General features: G+C 58.1%; 1 protein-coding gene across 2 annotated transcripts in view; it reads left to right on the top strand.

Moving 5' to 3' along the window:
* The window catches only part of ANO7 (anoctamin 7), a 28,104-nt gene that overhangs the window by 10,153 nt on the left and 2,158 nt on the right, over nt 1-15,793 (top strand). For both annotated transcript variants that reach the window (XM_019711668.2, XM_074316489.1), the window contains exons 7-23: nt 525-582; nt 1,077-1,187; nt 2,163-2,328; nt 2,892-2,982; nt 3,481-3,577; nt 4,857-5,000; nt 5,075-5,212; nt 5,777-5,875; nt 5,954-6,056; nt 7,049-7,160; nt 7,312-7,366; nt 8,598-8,695; nt 9,881-10,023; nt 11,173-11,378; nt 11,833-11,975; nt 15,161-15,251; nt 15,544-15,663. In XM_019711668.2, coding sequence (XP_019567227.2) covers nt 525-582; nt 1,077-1,187; nt 2,163-2,328; nt 2,892-2,982; nt 3,481-3,577; nt 4,857-5,000; nt 5,075-5,212; nt 5,777-5,875; nt 5,954-6,056; nt 7,049-7,160; nt 7,312-7,366; nt 8,598-8,695; nt 9,881-10,023; nt 11,173-11,378; nt 11,833-11,975; nt 15,161-15,251; nt 15,544-15,663 — 1,975 coding nt within the window. The remainder of the gene's footprint in view (nt 1-524; nt 583-1,076; nt 1,188-2,162; nt 2,329-2,891; nt 2,983-3,480; nt 3,578-4,856; nt 5,001-5,074; nt 5,213-5,776; nt 5,876-5,953; nt 6,057-7,048; nt 7,161-7,311; nt 7,367-8,597; nt 8,696-9,880; nt 10,024-11,172; nt 11,379-11,832; nt 11,976-15,160; nt 15,252-15,543; nt 15,664-15,793) is intronic.

The following is a 15,793-nucleotide window of genomic DNA, read 5'->3' on the forward strand; positions in this document are numbered from 1 at the left end:
CATGTGGGCACCCAGCACTGAAGCCTCCCACGTGGCCCACACTGAGCACACCCTTTCTGGGCTGGGGGCAGTTCAGCCTCGCTCACTCTTGTCCCACCCATGGGGCTTGTCAAGATTCTGGGGTCCAGGGAGGGCTTTCTGGCCAATGATCCCTCCCCCCAGGCCACGACCAGACACTGCGCACGAGGCCTTTGGTCCCACGCTCGCTCAGCACCCCAGGGGCTGTGTGGAAAGCCACTGGGCTCCTTGCTGAGCCTGGCGTTCCCACATCTCCCTGGCCTGTGCTGGTCTGGGGCGAGGGGTGTCTGTGCAGCTGGAAAACCCACTGTGACCTCCTGCCTCCAGAAAGGAAAAGGGAAGGACGGGAATTGAGCACGCTGGAGGGGGGGAGGGGCGGGGTTTGTCCCTGCGCTCGCGGGGCGAAGGCGTGCGTGTGTGTGTGTGTGTGTGCGTGTGTGTGTGTGTGTGTGTATGCATGTGCACGTCCTGCCTGCGCGAGCTCTTCTGCGCCCCCGTACGCTCAGGTTCCTCGGGAGTGACAACCAGGACACGTTCTTCACCTGCACCAACAGGCACCAGATTGTAAGTGGGGGTCCCCACTGCAGTCCCCAAGCCCTGACCCGGCTCTGAGGAGCCTGCTGGCCCCAGGCCCCCGGGCCCAAGCCTGGGAGCAGAGGCCTCTGGGGACAAGGGCAGCTCTTCTGCCACCAGAGGGCCGAGGTCCCGGGCTGGAGACCTGGAGGCTGCCCTACCTCACTGCACACAGTTGGGGCCTTGCTCAGTGCCCCTTTGGGGATCCCCAGGGCCCGGAACGGATATCACGGTTATAGACCTGTGGGACAGGCAGCCACTGCCACTGGGCCCGTGGTCAAGGGAGCCCAGGGACACAGCCGACCTGCAGATGCAGCGTCCCTGAGAAGGGTGGGCCAAGTGGGGCTGCTCTGGGAGGCCTGTCCCCTGCTGACCACCAGAGGGCTGTGGGAGGCTGTCCATGGGCTTAGCCCCGACCGGGGCCAGGATGTCTCCATCCCGCCATCACAGGCCAGGTGACCAGTGCCCTCCTTCTCCACTCCCAGATATTTGAGATCCTGGCCAAGACCCCCTACGGCCACGAGAAGAAAGGCCTGTTTGGGGTTGACCAGCTGCTGTCACAAGGCATCTTCAGGGCAGCCTTCCCCCTGCACGATGTGAGACATGGGGGCTGGAGGGCCTGGGCATGGGGTGAGCTCCTGGACAAGGGAGCCCTGCTGTCCACCCCCAGGGGATGCGGGGGGGGGGGTGAGCTCTGCCCCTGTGCGGGAGGCTGTGCTGGGGGTCAGCGACACACTTGCCATGTGACCAGACCACACTACAGCCTGTCAGAGACCATGGACAGCCAGATGCTGCCCTCCTGGCCACGTGACAGGCCTGGTGGCTGTCTGCCTGGGCGGCTTCCCTTGTGGCCAAGACAGTGAGGTCCCCTGTGGCTCTAAGAAAGCTGGGTAAACTGAGACAGTGGAGGGGCACTCACCGCGCCAGCTGCCATTGTACCCGGGCCCGTCAGCCTCACCACTGTCCTAACAAAATGTCTACCATGTGGTCTGGAGGCTGTTTACACACTGGACCCCCGTGGCCGCCCAGCAGGCCTCAGAGCTGCAGGAAGGGGCATGGGGGCCTGAGGCCGGCTGTGTGACATGGGACAGCCCCTCCCTGTGCACCGTGAGGAAGCGCTGGGGAGCTTGCAGCCCTGCCCACCTCGTGCTGTGGTGGCATCGCTCATTCTGCCTCCGGCCAGAGCCCAGAACACACAGCCCCTGGCAGTCGGCCTCGCTTGCCCGCCAGCCCTGAGCCATAGAACCGCGGTCAGAAACAACACTTGCACCTGGGGCCACAGTCGCTGGCTCCTGCTGGGGCCCTTCCTCTGCCCTGACCTCAGACCCCAGGAGCCCTGGGGGGCTGAGGAGCTCAGCTCAGATGGCCCCTCCCCAGAGAGCGTTCCTAGGCCCTGGGGTCCCCAGTGTTACTCGGGGAGCAATCCTGAGTCCCAGGTTTGTCCACTTGTCTCTCACACTGGGCGCCACCTGGGTCTTGCCCCGCGCTGACACCCTCACAGCTAGAACAGGGACGGTAGGGGCGGGTCCCAGACCAGCCGAGAGTCTCCGCTCAGCGCTCCGTTTCCCCAGGGCCCCTTCACGGCGCCCCCAGGGGGCCTGCGGGCCACGGGCCTCCGCCAGCGGCAAGTCCTGTTCCGGCACTGGGCCCATTGGCGTAAGTGGTACAAGTACCAGCCCCTGGACCATGTGCGCAGGTACTTCGGGGAGAAGGTGGCCCTGTACTTCGCCTGGCTCGGTGAGTCCTGCCCCTTGGGGCCCCCCGGCCCCCCCCAACTGGGTCTTCAGGGTCACAGTCTGCTTCTGGGCCCCCAAGAGGGGAGCCGAGCACAGGCCTTGGCCACCAGCATGCTGACCCTCCCAGGCCAACACAGCCACCAGCAGGATAAGACAGCTGAGCGCTGTGACGGCTCTGGGGCCCTCCTGACGCCCCAGGGAGGGACTGAGAACCTCCCCCCCCCCCCCCCCCCCGTCTACAGGCGTGGCCCCTCCTAACTCCAGCCCCCAGCATCTCTGCCCCAGATGTGGCCCATAAGGCCCTGGTCAACGTGGTGGGAGGTCCAAAGTCCACGGCAGGGGCCAGGAGTGGGGGCCTGCAGGGGCAATCCAGAGGACCATGCCCCTCCCAGCTTCCTCCCAGAAGCTCACTGTGGGTCCCTGGGGCACAAGCGTGGCTGTGCAGACCCCCATCCAGTGCTCAGCCCAGCACTGGGTACACAGGCCCATCCACATTGCTGACAGCTGACCCTGGGGTCTCCCCACTCGGGTCACTGGTGGCCGACACCGGGGTCCCCTCTGCAGGGTTCTACACATGCTGGCTCCTCCCAGCGGCAGTGGTGGGCACGCTGGTATTCCTGGTGGGCTGCTTCATGGCTTTCTCAGATATACCCACGTAAGTGCCCTCTCCCTTCAGCCCCTAGGCCTCGCCCTATGTCTTGGGGGTGGGGTGTGTGGTCAGGAGACCCCCCAGGTGCCACGCCCTGTGCAGAGTGGGAGTGGGGGTGAAGGTGAGCACGAAGCACACCCCTCCCCTCGTGGATGTCACAGAGGGCCCCGTGGACCTGACTGGAAGGATGACAGGTGGACAGGTGTGCTCCTGGGCTGATAGGTGGGCAGGTGTGTCCCTACGCTGACACGGGTGGGCAGGTGTGCTCCTGGCTGATTTTATTGGCACTCACCCTGGTTTCTTATAATAAATAAATAACTGGCTTGGGTTTTACCTTATTATGGAGGTGAAATTTCAAAAAGTGATCTCAAAAATTATAATTGCATATATTTTAAAGTAATGCTGGGCCTAGCAAAGGAGATGGTGGTGGGAGGGAGGGGGCAAGGGGTGGGCCTGACAGGGACGGCTGCCCCACACTCTGGCACCCCCCACCCCGCTCTGAAGGCAGGAGGTGTGCAGCAGCGCGGACAGCTTCGAGATGTGCCCACTCTGCCTCGATTGCCCCTTCTGGCTGCTTTCCAGCGCCTGTGCCCAGGTCCAGGTACACAGAGGGGGTGGGCGAGGTGAAGATGGCAGCTCCCCAGGTTCTCGCCCTGCCCTGCCTGGGAGCCCAGCTGTCCCCATTTAAGGCAGAGCCCTCTGTGTGTCACTTAAGCTCTGTAGCGATGTTCCCACCAGGGTTGGGGGTGTGACTGGCACCCACCTCTCAGCACTTGGCAGAGGGTCTGACGCAGTAGGTGTCCACAGTTGGCTCTTACTATCATCGTTATTGTGTGTGTAACTGACTAAGAGGGATCGCTGGAGGGCCCCCAAGGCAGGCAGACAGCTGAGCACAGTTTCCGGTGGGGGTGGGGGTGGGGGAGGCACCTTGGAGCCCTTGAGCTCCACTGGCCTGCACACCAACCCAGCACACTGTGAAGTGTGTCAGCTTTTCCAGGGGAACAGTGGCCTCGTGTCCTCACCTGCACCCCACACACACTGGGCCTGGAGCCCTCAGTGAAAAGTCGGACCCGTGGACCAGACATGCCTTTGACACACGCCTTCCTGGGCCCCCACCTTGTACCAGTGTCCTGTGCTGCTGTAACAGAGCACACAACTGGGGGACTTGAAACAAGAGAAATGTATGGCGTCTCTGTTCTGGAGACCAGAGTCACTGTTGAGGTGCCGGCAGAGCGGACCCCTCCTAGAGCCCTTTCCCTGCCTCACTCCTGCTCTCTAGTGGCTGCCAGGCGTCTGGAGGAGGTTGGCTAGTGGCTGCACCACGCTGGTCTCTGCCTCCATCTTCACGTGAACTTTCACTCCGTGCGCCTGTTTCCCTGTCACTTCTGTCATAGGATTTGTCCCTGGGCTCAGGGCCCCTGAGCTCAGCTACTGTCATCTGGAGGCCGTCACCTTAATGAGTCCTGCAAAGGCCCCTATTCCAAATAAGGTCACTTGCTGAGATTCCGGGTGGACATGTCTTTTGGCCACAATTCAATCCACTGCAGTCCACTCTCTGGCCTCTGAGAACTTCATGTCCATCCCACGTGCAACATGCATTCACCGCACATTCTCAAAGCATAGCATTAAGTCCAAAAGTCTCATTTAAGTGTCAGCAGCTCAGCAAGCCCTGCGTCTCACCTAAATCACCTGTCATGGAGGGTAACACTCTGGGCAACGTCCCCTGGGCACCAGGACACAAGGCACCTGCTTCCCAGCTGCACTGATGTGCAGACCTAGGACAGCACTGCTGTCCCCAGAAGGGGTGGGGGAGGGGGGCGCAGGGGCCCCAGCAGCTGGGGCAGAGTCCTGCGCCTGACGTCCTGCTCTGCCCGCCGCAGGCCGGCCGGCTCTTTGACCACGAAGGCACCGTCTTCTTCAGTTCCTTTGTGGCTCTGTGGGCCGTGCTGTTCCTGGAGTACTGGAAGCGGAAAAGTGCCACGCTGGCCTACCGCTGGGGCTGCTCCGACTTCGAGGACATCGAGGTAGGTCCTCCCCAGACGGTGGTGGCCCCACCCTCACCCCGCGCGGCCGCCGCTAAGCACTGGCTCCCTTCCAGGAGAGGCCGCGGCCCCAGTTTGCCGCTTCGGCCCCCACGACTGCCCCGAACCCCATCACTGGCGTGGACGAGCCCTATTTCCCCAGGAGGAGCCGTGTGCACCGCGTGCTGGCTGGCTCTGTGGTGGTCGCCATGATGGTGAGGCCCCGTGCCCTCCCCGACCCTCCGTCACACCCCTTCCTCCTGAGCTGCGGGGGCAGCTTTTGTCCCCGTGCTCCCTTAGGCCCACAAGACCCTTGCTGTCCCCGGAAAGGCCTGGGCTCGGGGGAGGGGCCCAAACTCGCGGCCCGCCAGGGTGTCTGGGGTGTAAGAGCTGGGTGTGTGCTGGCTGGGGGGTTCGGGAAGGTTCCCCACAGATGCTGGCCTGGGGCAGCCTTCTAGCAGGGGGGCCAATCCCAGCACAGGGATGACCCCCCTTCCAAGATGCCAGGAGTCTCCAGTTTTGGCTGCTGAGGGGCCGTGGGGGGTAGGAGGCATGATTCCCCAGGACTTGGGGCCAAGAATAATCCACAATGGTGACCTTGACTTCCACCCTCTAATTCTAAATGACCTGCCTCCCCGTCCCCCCACTCCCCTCCCTGTCCCCCAACCACCACCAGGAAGAGACACGGGCACAGCTTGGTCTAGAGGTGGGAGCAGCGATGGAGCTGCTGTGGGGGCTGTGGCCTTAATGCTGGCCTCATGTACCCCGTCACTCCGAAGGTGGCCGTGGTGGTCATGTGCCTCGTGTCCATCATCCTGTACCGGGCCATCATGGCCATCCTGGTGTCTAGGTCGAACAACACCCTGCTGGCCGCCTGGGTGAGCCTCCAGCACCTGCCCCTGCTCGGGGGTGGCCCTGGGCCCCCCCCACCCACTCTGACGGCCACCTCCCATTAGGCATCGCGTATCGCCAGCCTCACGGGGTCCGTGGTCAACCTCGTCTTCATTCTCATCCTCTCCAAGCTCTACGTGGCCCTGGCCCATGTCCTGACGAGATGGGGTAAGTGGCCAGGGCTGCTGGCTGGGGTCAGTGCCTTTCGTGCTGGTCTGCATGGTCCTGTATCTGAATGAGGCACAGATGGGGTGTCAGACCCTCCCTCCGGGGTCCCTAAACAGCTGTGAGCTGGGCCTGGGTGTGGGGACAGGAAGGCCCTCAGGGCACCCAGACCTCGTCCTGTTCCTGGGAGCATGCTGCCCGCCCCCCACCCCCCTGCACAGGACCCCTTGCAGCTGAGGTCCTGTGGGGCTGTGGGGCGTGGGGCCCTTGGCTGTGCCGGTTGGTCGGTAGGTCGGCCCAGTCTGATTGCCCCCCGGGGGACTGGCTGACAGCTCTCTACTTTCCGAAGTGTCTAAGGCGACTGCAGGTAGCTAGCTGCAGAGTAAGCTCCCTCTGCCTCCCTCCCTCTTCTCACACTCACCTCCCTCCCCTGACTGCCTCTCCCCCCCCTTCTCTACCCCCCCACCCTATTTCCTAAGGATAAACGCTAATGAACCAATCCATTCATTCCACAAAATGCTTGTCTGTTAGTGGCCCTGGTCTAGGAACAGGATGGAAGGCTCAGTGCCCACTGAGGGAGAGTGATGAGGGTGGAGTGCTACAGAGAAAATGGGGGGCCTTCAGGTGGGCTGGTGTCCCAGGGAGGGGCTCCAGCTGAGGGGACACAGGGTCAGGGCCCTGGGGGAGCCACCAAGAGTGTTTCAGGCCTCGGGTGTCCCCCCTGCCTGAGCACCGCCTTCCCTTGAGCCCAGCCCTCAGATTGTCACCCCACCCTGCCCCTGGCTGCTCACCTGTGCCCCATTTCCATTCTTAGCATTGATATGGTTTATGGTCACGTGCCACAGCTCTTTCTCTACCAACATAACGTTTTTCAGGTGATTGTGAAATTGGAAATTCAGGAAAGACGCACTTTGCCTCCTCCCTGGGTGGGTGGGCGATCCTAAGGGGTGGGGCAGCCAGGCTCCGTTCAGGACCAGGGAGCCTCTCTGTGGTAGAAATGCACCGGACGCAGACCAGGTTCGAGGACGCCTTCACCCTCAAGGTCTTCATCTTCCAGTTCGTCAACTTCTACTCCTCGCCCATCTACATTGCCTTCTTCAAGGGCAGGTGGGTGCACAGCCCTCGCCGGCCCTGCCCCTGGCCCCCCGGCCCTGTGTGGGCTCCAGGTCCACCTTGAGGTCCTGAAGGCCTGGTGTGGGCACAGCGACGGACGGGAAGCATCTCCTTACTCGTGGCCTGGGGACCTCATTTCCTCTAGGTTTGTGGGGTACCCGGGCAGCTACCACAGCTTGTTTGGGGTCCGCAACGAGGAGGTGAGTGTGCGGCAGACGACGTCACAGGCCGTGCCGGGGCCGCCGGTCCTGCCACCATGACCTCCAATAGCCGTCGTTTGTGGCAGCTCGTGCCACCGCCACTTCCCCCAGGGCTGCCACACCACCTCTTCACACCACTTCCTCAGACCCCTCACCAGAGCAGCCACCCACAAAACACCCACAGTCCGTGTCCATATGTATCACCCTTTCCCTACTCTAACCCGATTCACACCTGAGCCAGTGTCACTGCCCAGATCTCAGCTGGGGACACAGGCTGGTGACTCTCACGGGGCTCAGTGCCCCACGCCTGCAGGCAACTGAATGTAGGGTCACCGCTGTGGGCACCTGGGCTTGGCCCTGTCCTGACCATCAGAGACACTGTAGAAACCCCTCAAAATTGTCCCCGTGCGTCTGGCTCCTCATTGGCTGAGAGCCTCACATGTTCTGAAGCCAAGGGCACAGGTGGCACTGCTGGGTGAGGCTGGGACAGTCCCCAGGTGGCCTCACCCCAAAGACCCTCCTCTCTGACAAAGAGGCCTCCCTCCTTCTCACATCAGGTTTGTGACTGTGGCCGCCCCCAAGACACACCCTCCACTTTCACCTGTCAGGGGAGGGGCTCCTCAAGGAGCAGCAACTGGGATCCCCACTCAGGCGCTGTATCAGTCAGGTGGCTTTCAGTCATCAGCGGGAAAAGATCCCAGCTCAAACCGGCTAAAGCAAGAAAGGGTGTTTGTGCTGAAAACGGCTAGGGGGCCTTGCATCAGGTGTTCAAACAATGCTACACTGCTGTCAGGCAGGTTCCCCAACCACCTGGGGGCTGACACCCCAACAGCATGGGCCGACACCCCCATGCAACATACGCTGTCCCAGGAGCTCCCCGAGAGCCCTGGGCCCACCTCTCACTGGCTTGAATGGGTCAGTGACTCCTGGGGCGCTTTAGCCTGGAGCTACAGGCTAAAGTCATCCCCATGTCACCCCACGTGGGGTCCCTAAAGGAAAACAGCATTGCCCCCGGTCGTTCCCACGCACAATCCACCAGTTAGTCTGGGGGGGAGGGGGCAACTATGAGGAGCTTGGGCCTGGGGGGAGGGTCTGTGCAGTCCGCAAGGTGCCCATGGCATGTCTGAGAGGCAGGTGAGGGCATCGCGGGGTCACCTTTGAGGCACAGAGAACGATGGGTGGACCTGAGGCTGGTCCCTCCCTGAGCTGACCTCGAGCCCTGTTGCTGTAGTGTGCTGCCGGAGGCTGCCTCGTCGAGCTGGCTCAGGAGCTACTGGTCATCATGGTGGGCAAGCAGGTCATCAACAACGTGCAGGAGATCCTTGTCCCGTGAGTCTCCCCCACCCTGCCCAGGGCAGTGTCCAGGGACCGCGGAACTGGCAGCGTGTGGGCCTGCAGCCCCCAGACTAGCCCCAGCCTGCAGAAGAAGGGCCCTCCTAGACCTGGACGCCTCGTCTGCAGAGAGGGGAGGGTCAGCCCTGGGCCATCTGCCCCATGGGCTCTGTGACACCACATCCGTTGCTGCACGGGCCACCTTTGGTGGGAGCAGGAAGCGTGGATTCCAGGGCCCTGCCCATGTCAGCCCCTCCTGTCTGTATCTGCAGCTGCTCCAGCCTCCAAGGCAGCACAGAGGGAGGAGCCGGGGAGGCCCCAGGCCTCAGGGGCCCTGACCACTAGGGTCCCATCTCCCCAGTGCTACTTCCAGTGGCCCCCATCCAGGCTACTGGGCCCCCTTCCCAGGCCAGAGCCCTTGCAATGGACTGCCCGAGGCTGGACCCAACCCGGACACCTTCCCACCTCCCCACTGCATATCTGATCTCCGACAGCATGGATTCCCATGGAGTCCCATGAACTGTAGCTGTGGGACCTCGGCCAACACACATCCCTTCTGGGTGCAGCCCTGCATCTCAGGGCAGTCAGTGCTATGAAGCTGAATTCAAGATCACAAGGGCGGGGCTGGATAAGTGACAGCAAAGCCATGCGCACATGTGCCTCACATGACAATGCCACACACTCATGCCCCACGCATGAGACATGCACACACGTGCCCTATGTAGTCACATGTACATGTGCCCCCACGTATGATAGTCACAAGCACATGTACCTATGTATGACAAAGCACACGCACACATGCCTCACGTGTGACAAAGCCACACACATGACTTCATGCAGGACAAAGCCAGGACAAACGTACCCAACGTATGACAAAGCCACACGCACACGTGCTCCCCTGAAGCAGTCTTCATCTGCTCCCTCCCAACTTCGACACAGCTCTTGGCACCACTTTGCAATTCCCCGGGGGAAATCCATGCTCCCCCAAGCTTCCAGGAGCAGTGCTGGCTTTCCCGAGGGTGCTGCAGGGGAGCTGGGGAAGGGGTTGCCCCCAGGACAGTGTTCTGCAAGGCCTCACCCCGCTGTGCCTACCCAGGGCCCCAGACCCTCTCCTGCCCTTTAACTGCAGAGCAACCCAGCTTGGAAGAGCAAGAGCCATTTCCCTGGGTGTCCCATCTCTAGGAAGCTGAAGGGCTGGTGGCAGAAGTTCCGGCTTCGCTCTAAGAGGAAGGTGGGGGCTTTGACAGCGGCCGGCCAGGCACCCTGGGAGGCAGACTACGAGCTCCTGCCCTGTGAGGGCCTGTTTGATGAGTACCTCGAAATGGGTAGGTGCCACTCGGCGCCTCCAGCTTCAGCATTCCTGTCCACATCTCCCTTGAAACGTGATGTGGGGGTGTGGTGGGGACAGAGGGGCCCTGGTGGAGCCAGGCCTGCAAAGGATCCTGGAAGGAACTGTGGGGGCAGAGTGGGGAGCACCCGGGAAAGGTTGGCTGAGGATGGGAAGGGCCAGCACCCTGGGCACAGGGGTTGGGAAGAGGACCTGGGGCAGTTGATGGGGCCCACCTTGAGTGGCCATAATCTCCCCACTCCCTGGAAAGCATCCACGAGGAAAGAAGCCTGGTGCTCAGGAGAGCAGGTGCAGGATTGGTGACAATGGCACTGGAGAGTGAGGCTGCACCTGGGAGGCCACCAGCCTCAGGTGTCCTGATCACTGGGGGACCATCTGGGAGTTGACTCTCCAGAAATTTTCTCAATGCCAGGTGGTGGCCCGTGCCTGCAGCTCATTCCTGGCATGGGGTGGTGTGCCTTTTGAGGCCAGCATCAGTATCTAATGTAGGTGTGGGTCCCTGCAGCCCAGGGTCTTGTTCTGAGATCATGGAGCTCTTGTAATGAAAAGTGCTATCTCTGAGCCAAACATGTCACTCTGAGTTCTTCCAGCAAAAGGGGTGACAGTAGTGGTATCGGTCCGTGGATAAGAGAGGTTCACATGCGTTTTTGTGATAGAGTGTGAGTGGGGTTGACCCTTTGTGTCCTACTCCACTGGGCAACAGGCGATGGGACCCGATGCTCTCCTTGGTAATTTTAGGAAGACCCAGGAAACCTTTTAAGGAGTCATTGCAGAGCGCCCCCGAGGGGTGAATGGGGAAGACAACCCTAAAATCAGAGGCAGGTTTCTGCTCCCCCTCCTGCCATGAGCCCACAGGGTGGGCCGAGCCCTGGGACGGAGAGTTATAACCCCTGACCTCAGAGTGCCTGAGAGGCCCATGACACGCAGGCAGCTCTGCGTGTGCAGTCAGGGAGGCTTCCTGGGGGAGGAGGCCCTGGGGCTGGGACTTCAGGACGCGCAAGAGCAGGAGGAGCAACAGTGGCCGGGCAGGGGGTGTCCCAGGGTCTCCCAGCGGCGCGTAGTGAAGGGTTCAAGGCGGGCAGGGGCACGGTGGCGGCGGGTCCAGCGGTGACCCCCGCATCCGCAGTGCTGCAGTTCGGTTTCGTCACCATCTTCGTGGCCGCCTGCCCGCTGGCGCCGCTCTTCGCGCTGCTCAACAACTGGGTAGAAATCCGCCTGGACGCGCGCAAGTTCGTGTGCGAGCGCCGGCGCCCGGTGGCTCAGCGTGCGCAGGACGTCGGCATCTGGTTCCCCATCCTGGCGGGCATCACGCACCTGGCCGTCATCAGCAACGTGAGCGCGGAGCGAGCCGGGGGCGGGGGCGGGGGCGGAGGGAGGCGCGCGGCCCCGCTGACCGCCCCGCTGACCGCCCCGCTGACCCCCCGCTGACCCCCCGCTGACCGCCCCGCTGACCCCCCGCTGACCGCTCCGCTGACCGCCCCGCTGACCCCCCCGCTGACCGCCCGCTGACCGCCCTGCTGACCCCCCTGCTGACCGCCCCGCTGACCCCCCGCTGACCGCCCCGCTGACCCCCCGCTGACCGCCCTGCTGACCCCCCGCTGACCCCCGCTGACCCCCTGCTGACCGCCCGCTGACCGCCCGCTGACCCCCGCTGACCGCCCGCTGACCCCCCCGCTGACCGCCCCGCTGACCGCCCCGCTGACCCCCCGCTGACCGCCCCGCTGACCCCCCGCTGACCGCCCCGCTGACCCCCCGCTGACCGCCCCGCTGACCGCCCCGCGACCAGGCCTTCCTGCTGGCCTTCTCGTCCGACTTCCTGCCGCGCGCCTACTACCGGTGGACCCGCGCCGGCGACCTGCGCGGCTTCGTCAATTTCACGCTGGCGCACGCGCCGCCCGCCTTCGCCGCGGAGCACAACCGCACGTGCAGGTGAGGGGCGGGGACCGGGGAGCTCACGGGTGGGCGCCGTGCCCTGCGTTTCCTGCCTGGGAGCCCGAAGGTCAACACCCTCCTCCCACGCACGCGCGCGCGCACGGCTGCAGGGCTCAGGAGGGCACTGGGGCGCGCAGTGTGACCACCACTCCCCCTCCTTTCCTGGGGAGGTTTCGTTGACCTGCACCTACGCGGGGTTAGGGCGCCGCCAACATAACTGCAGTCCGGCCTCCGCACAAGGGGACTCCGAACTGCCGGTGACCCTTGAACAACGCGGGTCCCGCTCATACGGGGATTTTTGAGTTTTTGAAACCATGTTGTTCAACGGGCACCTTCTGGTTAGTTCCACCTTTTCTATTTCGTCTTGAGTCAATTTTGGCAAATTTTTTGCGTACAGAAATCTATTTCAGCTAAGCTTTAAAATGTGTTGACACAAATTTATTCATAATATTCTCTTATGATTTTAAGCTCGCATGTTTTTGTAGTTATGGCCCCATTTTCATTCCAGATATAGTTTAGGTCTTTACTCTTAAAAATCAAACTTTTGGAGTTGAAACCTTAACTCGTTCTGTTCCAGTTTCCAGTTTTTCTTGGGTTTTAATAAACAAATTCATGTCTATCCCCTTACTTGAATATACCCCTTAAAAGTCTCCTTCCATTAGTGTTGATAATATATCTACTATCCTTCACTTCTAAATACTTCGTAACTTCAATTGTGATTTTCCTATTTATCCATGAATTATTTAGGAGAGTAAGTTCCCAAACACATGGATTTGCTTGCTTTTATTGAATTCGTTGACATACACTATTGTTAGTTTAAGGTGTACAACATAGTGATTCAATATTTTTATACACTGTAAGCCTAGTTACCACGTGTCACCATGCAAAGGTATTACAATATTGACCATATTCCCTAGGCTGGACATTACATCCCAGGACTTATTTTATAACTGGAATTTTGTACCTCTTACTCCCCTTCATTTATTTTGCCCGTCTTACCACCCATCTCTCCTCTGGCAACCATCAGTTTGTTCTTTGTACCTATGAGTCTGTTTCCATTTTGTTTGCTCATTTGCTTTTTAGATTTCAGATATAAGTGAAATCATGTGGTATTTACCTTTCTCTGCCTTATTTCACTCAGCATATTAATACCTTCTAGATCCATCTATGTTGTTGCAAATTCTTTTTGCTACTTAAAAAGGTCATTGATTCTGTTAATTACTTGGCGGTCAGAGAACCTGAGAGTTGATTGATGGACCTCTCTCACATATGCTGAGACTTCCTTTATGATCTGGTCACAGTGGATTTTGCATGTGTTTCAGGTGAACTTGAAATCATTTTTTTTTCCCTAATTTTGGAGCAAGATTCCACATATACCTATTAGTCAGGCTTCTTAATTTTATCGTTCAGGTTTTCCTTTCCTTTTTTCCTTTTCTCCTGCTTATTCTATGAGATTCTGATAGAGGTGAGTTAAAATCTTCCCAGGAATGTAGGGTTATCAGTTTCTTCATGTAGTTCTGTTAGGTTTTGCTTTATGTATTTTCAGGTTCTTAGTTGCATATAAGTTCATAATTGTGATCTCTTCTTAGTGGATACTTCTTCCATTCGATTCCTCTTCTGCCTCTGCCTTCCATTTGATTCCTCTTTTGCTTTTCTCATTCTGGTGGATGAGTAAAAATGTTGTGTTCTCTATGTTCATTTGGAACTGATGCTGTATATTTTTATTATTTTAGGGGCTACACTTACATTTTTAGTGTACATTCTCAACTAAATATTTTTGTCATAAAACCTGAAGGAATTCATTGTTGTCTCCTCTGCTTGAGCAGGACCGGGCTCTTCATGTACTTCACTACCTATTGATCACCCATCACTCCATCTTATTGTTATACAGAGTTTTAATCTCACTATTAAAAAACACAAAAACATTTTTACTTATTAATCACATCTATTTGGTGTGTCTTATTAACTTCTGTGGCTACAGTAGTTTCATGTTCATTGCCTTCTCTCTGAATTCATTTTTCTTCTTGCAGAAGTATATCCTTTAACAGCTCATTCAGGAATGGTATTTGGTAAACTTATGTATGTTGGTTTTTATATGTCTTAAAATATCTCTCTGTCCTTCAAATAGCAGGTATAAAATTCCAGGTTTAGAGTTATTTTCTATCAGGTCTTTGGAAATATTATAATATAGTGACTTGGTTTTTGTTGTTGGAAGCATGCATAGCATTTCAGATTTTTTTTCTCATTTTCTTTAATTTGTGTCACTAACAGGTATCTGTCATGGTAGTGTTTATTTAAAATTTCTCATTGAGATTCAAAACGTGTTATTGATCTAAAGAGTGGTATCTTTCTTTAGTCAGTCCTGGAAACATCTCCATTTTATTCCTTCAAATAACACGTCTGCACTCTTGTTTCCATTCTCATCTTCTGGAACTCCTAATCTGTTGGAGCTTCTCCATTTCTCTTTCATGTCTCGAGCGCATTTTTATATTTTTAAATCTTTTGGGCTCTCTAGATTGCGTTCAGGGTGATTTCATCATAATTGTCTTCTAGTTCCCATCTTCTGTTGTGTCTAGTGTAGCCACATAAAGTTTATCCCATTCATTGAGGAATTTTTTTCAATGATTATATTTTTAACTTTCAAGATTTTTTTGTTGTTTTCCTACAACTTGGCCATAGTGATGCTTTCCATGGAGTACAACATCTAAGTTTGTTACAATATGGGATGCCACATCTTACCACAAGACAGAAATATAGGAAGCTATCAAAGGATGACAAGATGACCGCTCAATCTGAAATAGAAAGCAAAGCTCAATGTTGTGCTTATTAGAGGAAGGGAGCTATATGCTGGGCAGGCGGAGTCTCTGAGCAGACTGCATGCTGTAAGTAGGTTGACATCACCTGTAGAAGCACAGACTTACCGCATTGTCACATCTAGATAATAAGGCATTTTCCATGATGGGGCCCACTTTAGTCTGGTAGGAAAATGGGACACTCCAGCTCATCCATCCTTTGGGACCACAGCAGTTAAAGCTAAAGGTACCGTCAGAACACACTGCTTGGGAGTTCCTGCTTCAGGCCCCCTCAAAGCCAGGCCCAGAAATACAGGCTCAGGGAGGGGAAGGTGAAGCTGAGAAAGGCACCTGCACGGCTCCCCACACTGAGTGCCATGCCTCCTGCAGGTATCGGGCCTTCAGGGAAGACGATGGGCGTTACTCCTGGACCTACTGGCATCTTCTGGCCATCCGCCTGGCTTTTGTCATTGTGTTTGAGGTAGCCCAGGCACCTCCCACTTCCTCCGTTGGCCTCCCCCACTGGCACTCTCGGCCTCCCTGCTTTGCCTAATCTCACATGTGGCTTGGGGGCTCGGTGAGACCCAGGAAGCAGGGTCCCAGCACTTCTGCTCTGTCACCTTGGTTGAGTCATTTCTTCTCTGCATCTTCGTTTCCCTGTCTGGGAAATGGAGTTATTCCCTGCCTGGCCACCATCACTGGGCTCTGCAGTATCCCAGGGAAGCTGGGAGCAGGTGCCCACACCTGGCCCTATACCATCCCCTGCCCCCCAGCACGTGGTGTTCGCCATCAGTCACGTCCTTGACCTCCTGGTACCTGACATCCCCGAGTCCGTGGAAGTCAAGGTGAAGAGGGAGTACTACCTAGCCAAGCAGGCACTGGCCGAGAACGAGGTGAGCCCCTGCCCCAGCCCTCACACTTCATTCTCCCTCACCCGTGGGGGGGTGGCCCCCAGCCTGGTGCTCTGTTGCAGCGGTGACAGCGTGAAAAAGTCAGTTTAATCACACTGTTCCCCTCTGCCAC

This window comes from Rhinolophus sinicus, linkage group LG01, assembly GCF_036562045.2.
Source record: "Rhinolophus sinicus isolate RSC01 linkage group LG01, ASM3656204v1, whole genome shotgun sequence".
NCBI lineage: Eukaryota > Metazoa > Chordata > Mammalia > Chiroptera > Rhinolophidae > Rhinolophus > Rhinolophus sinicus.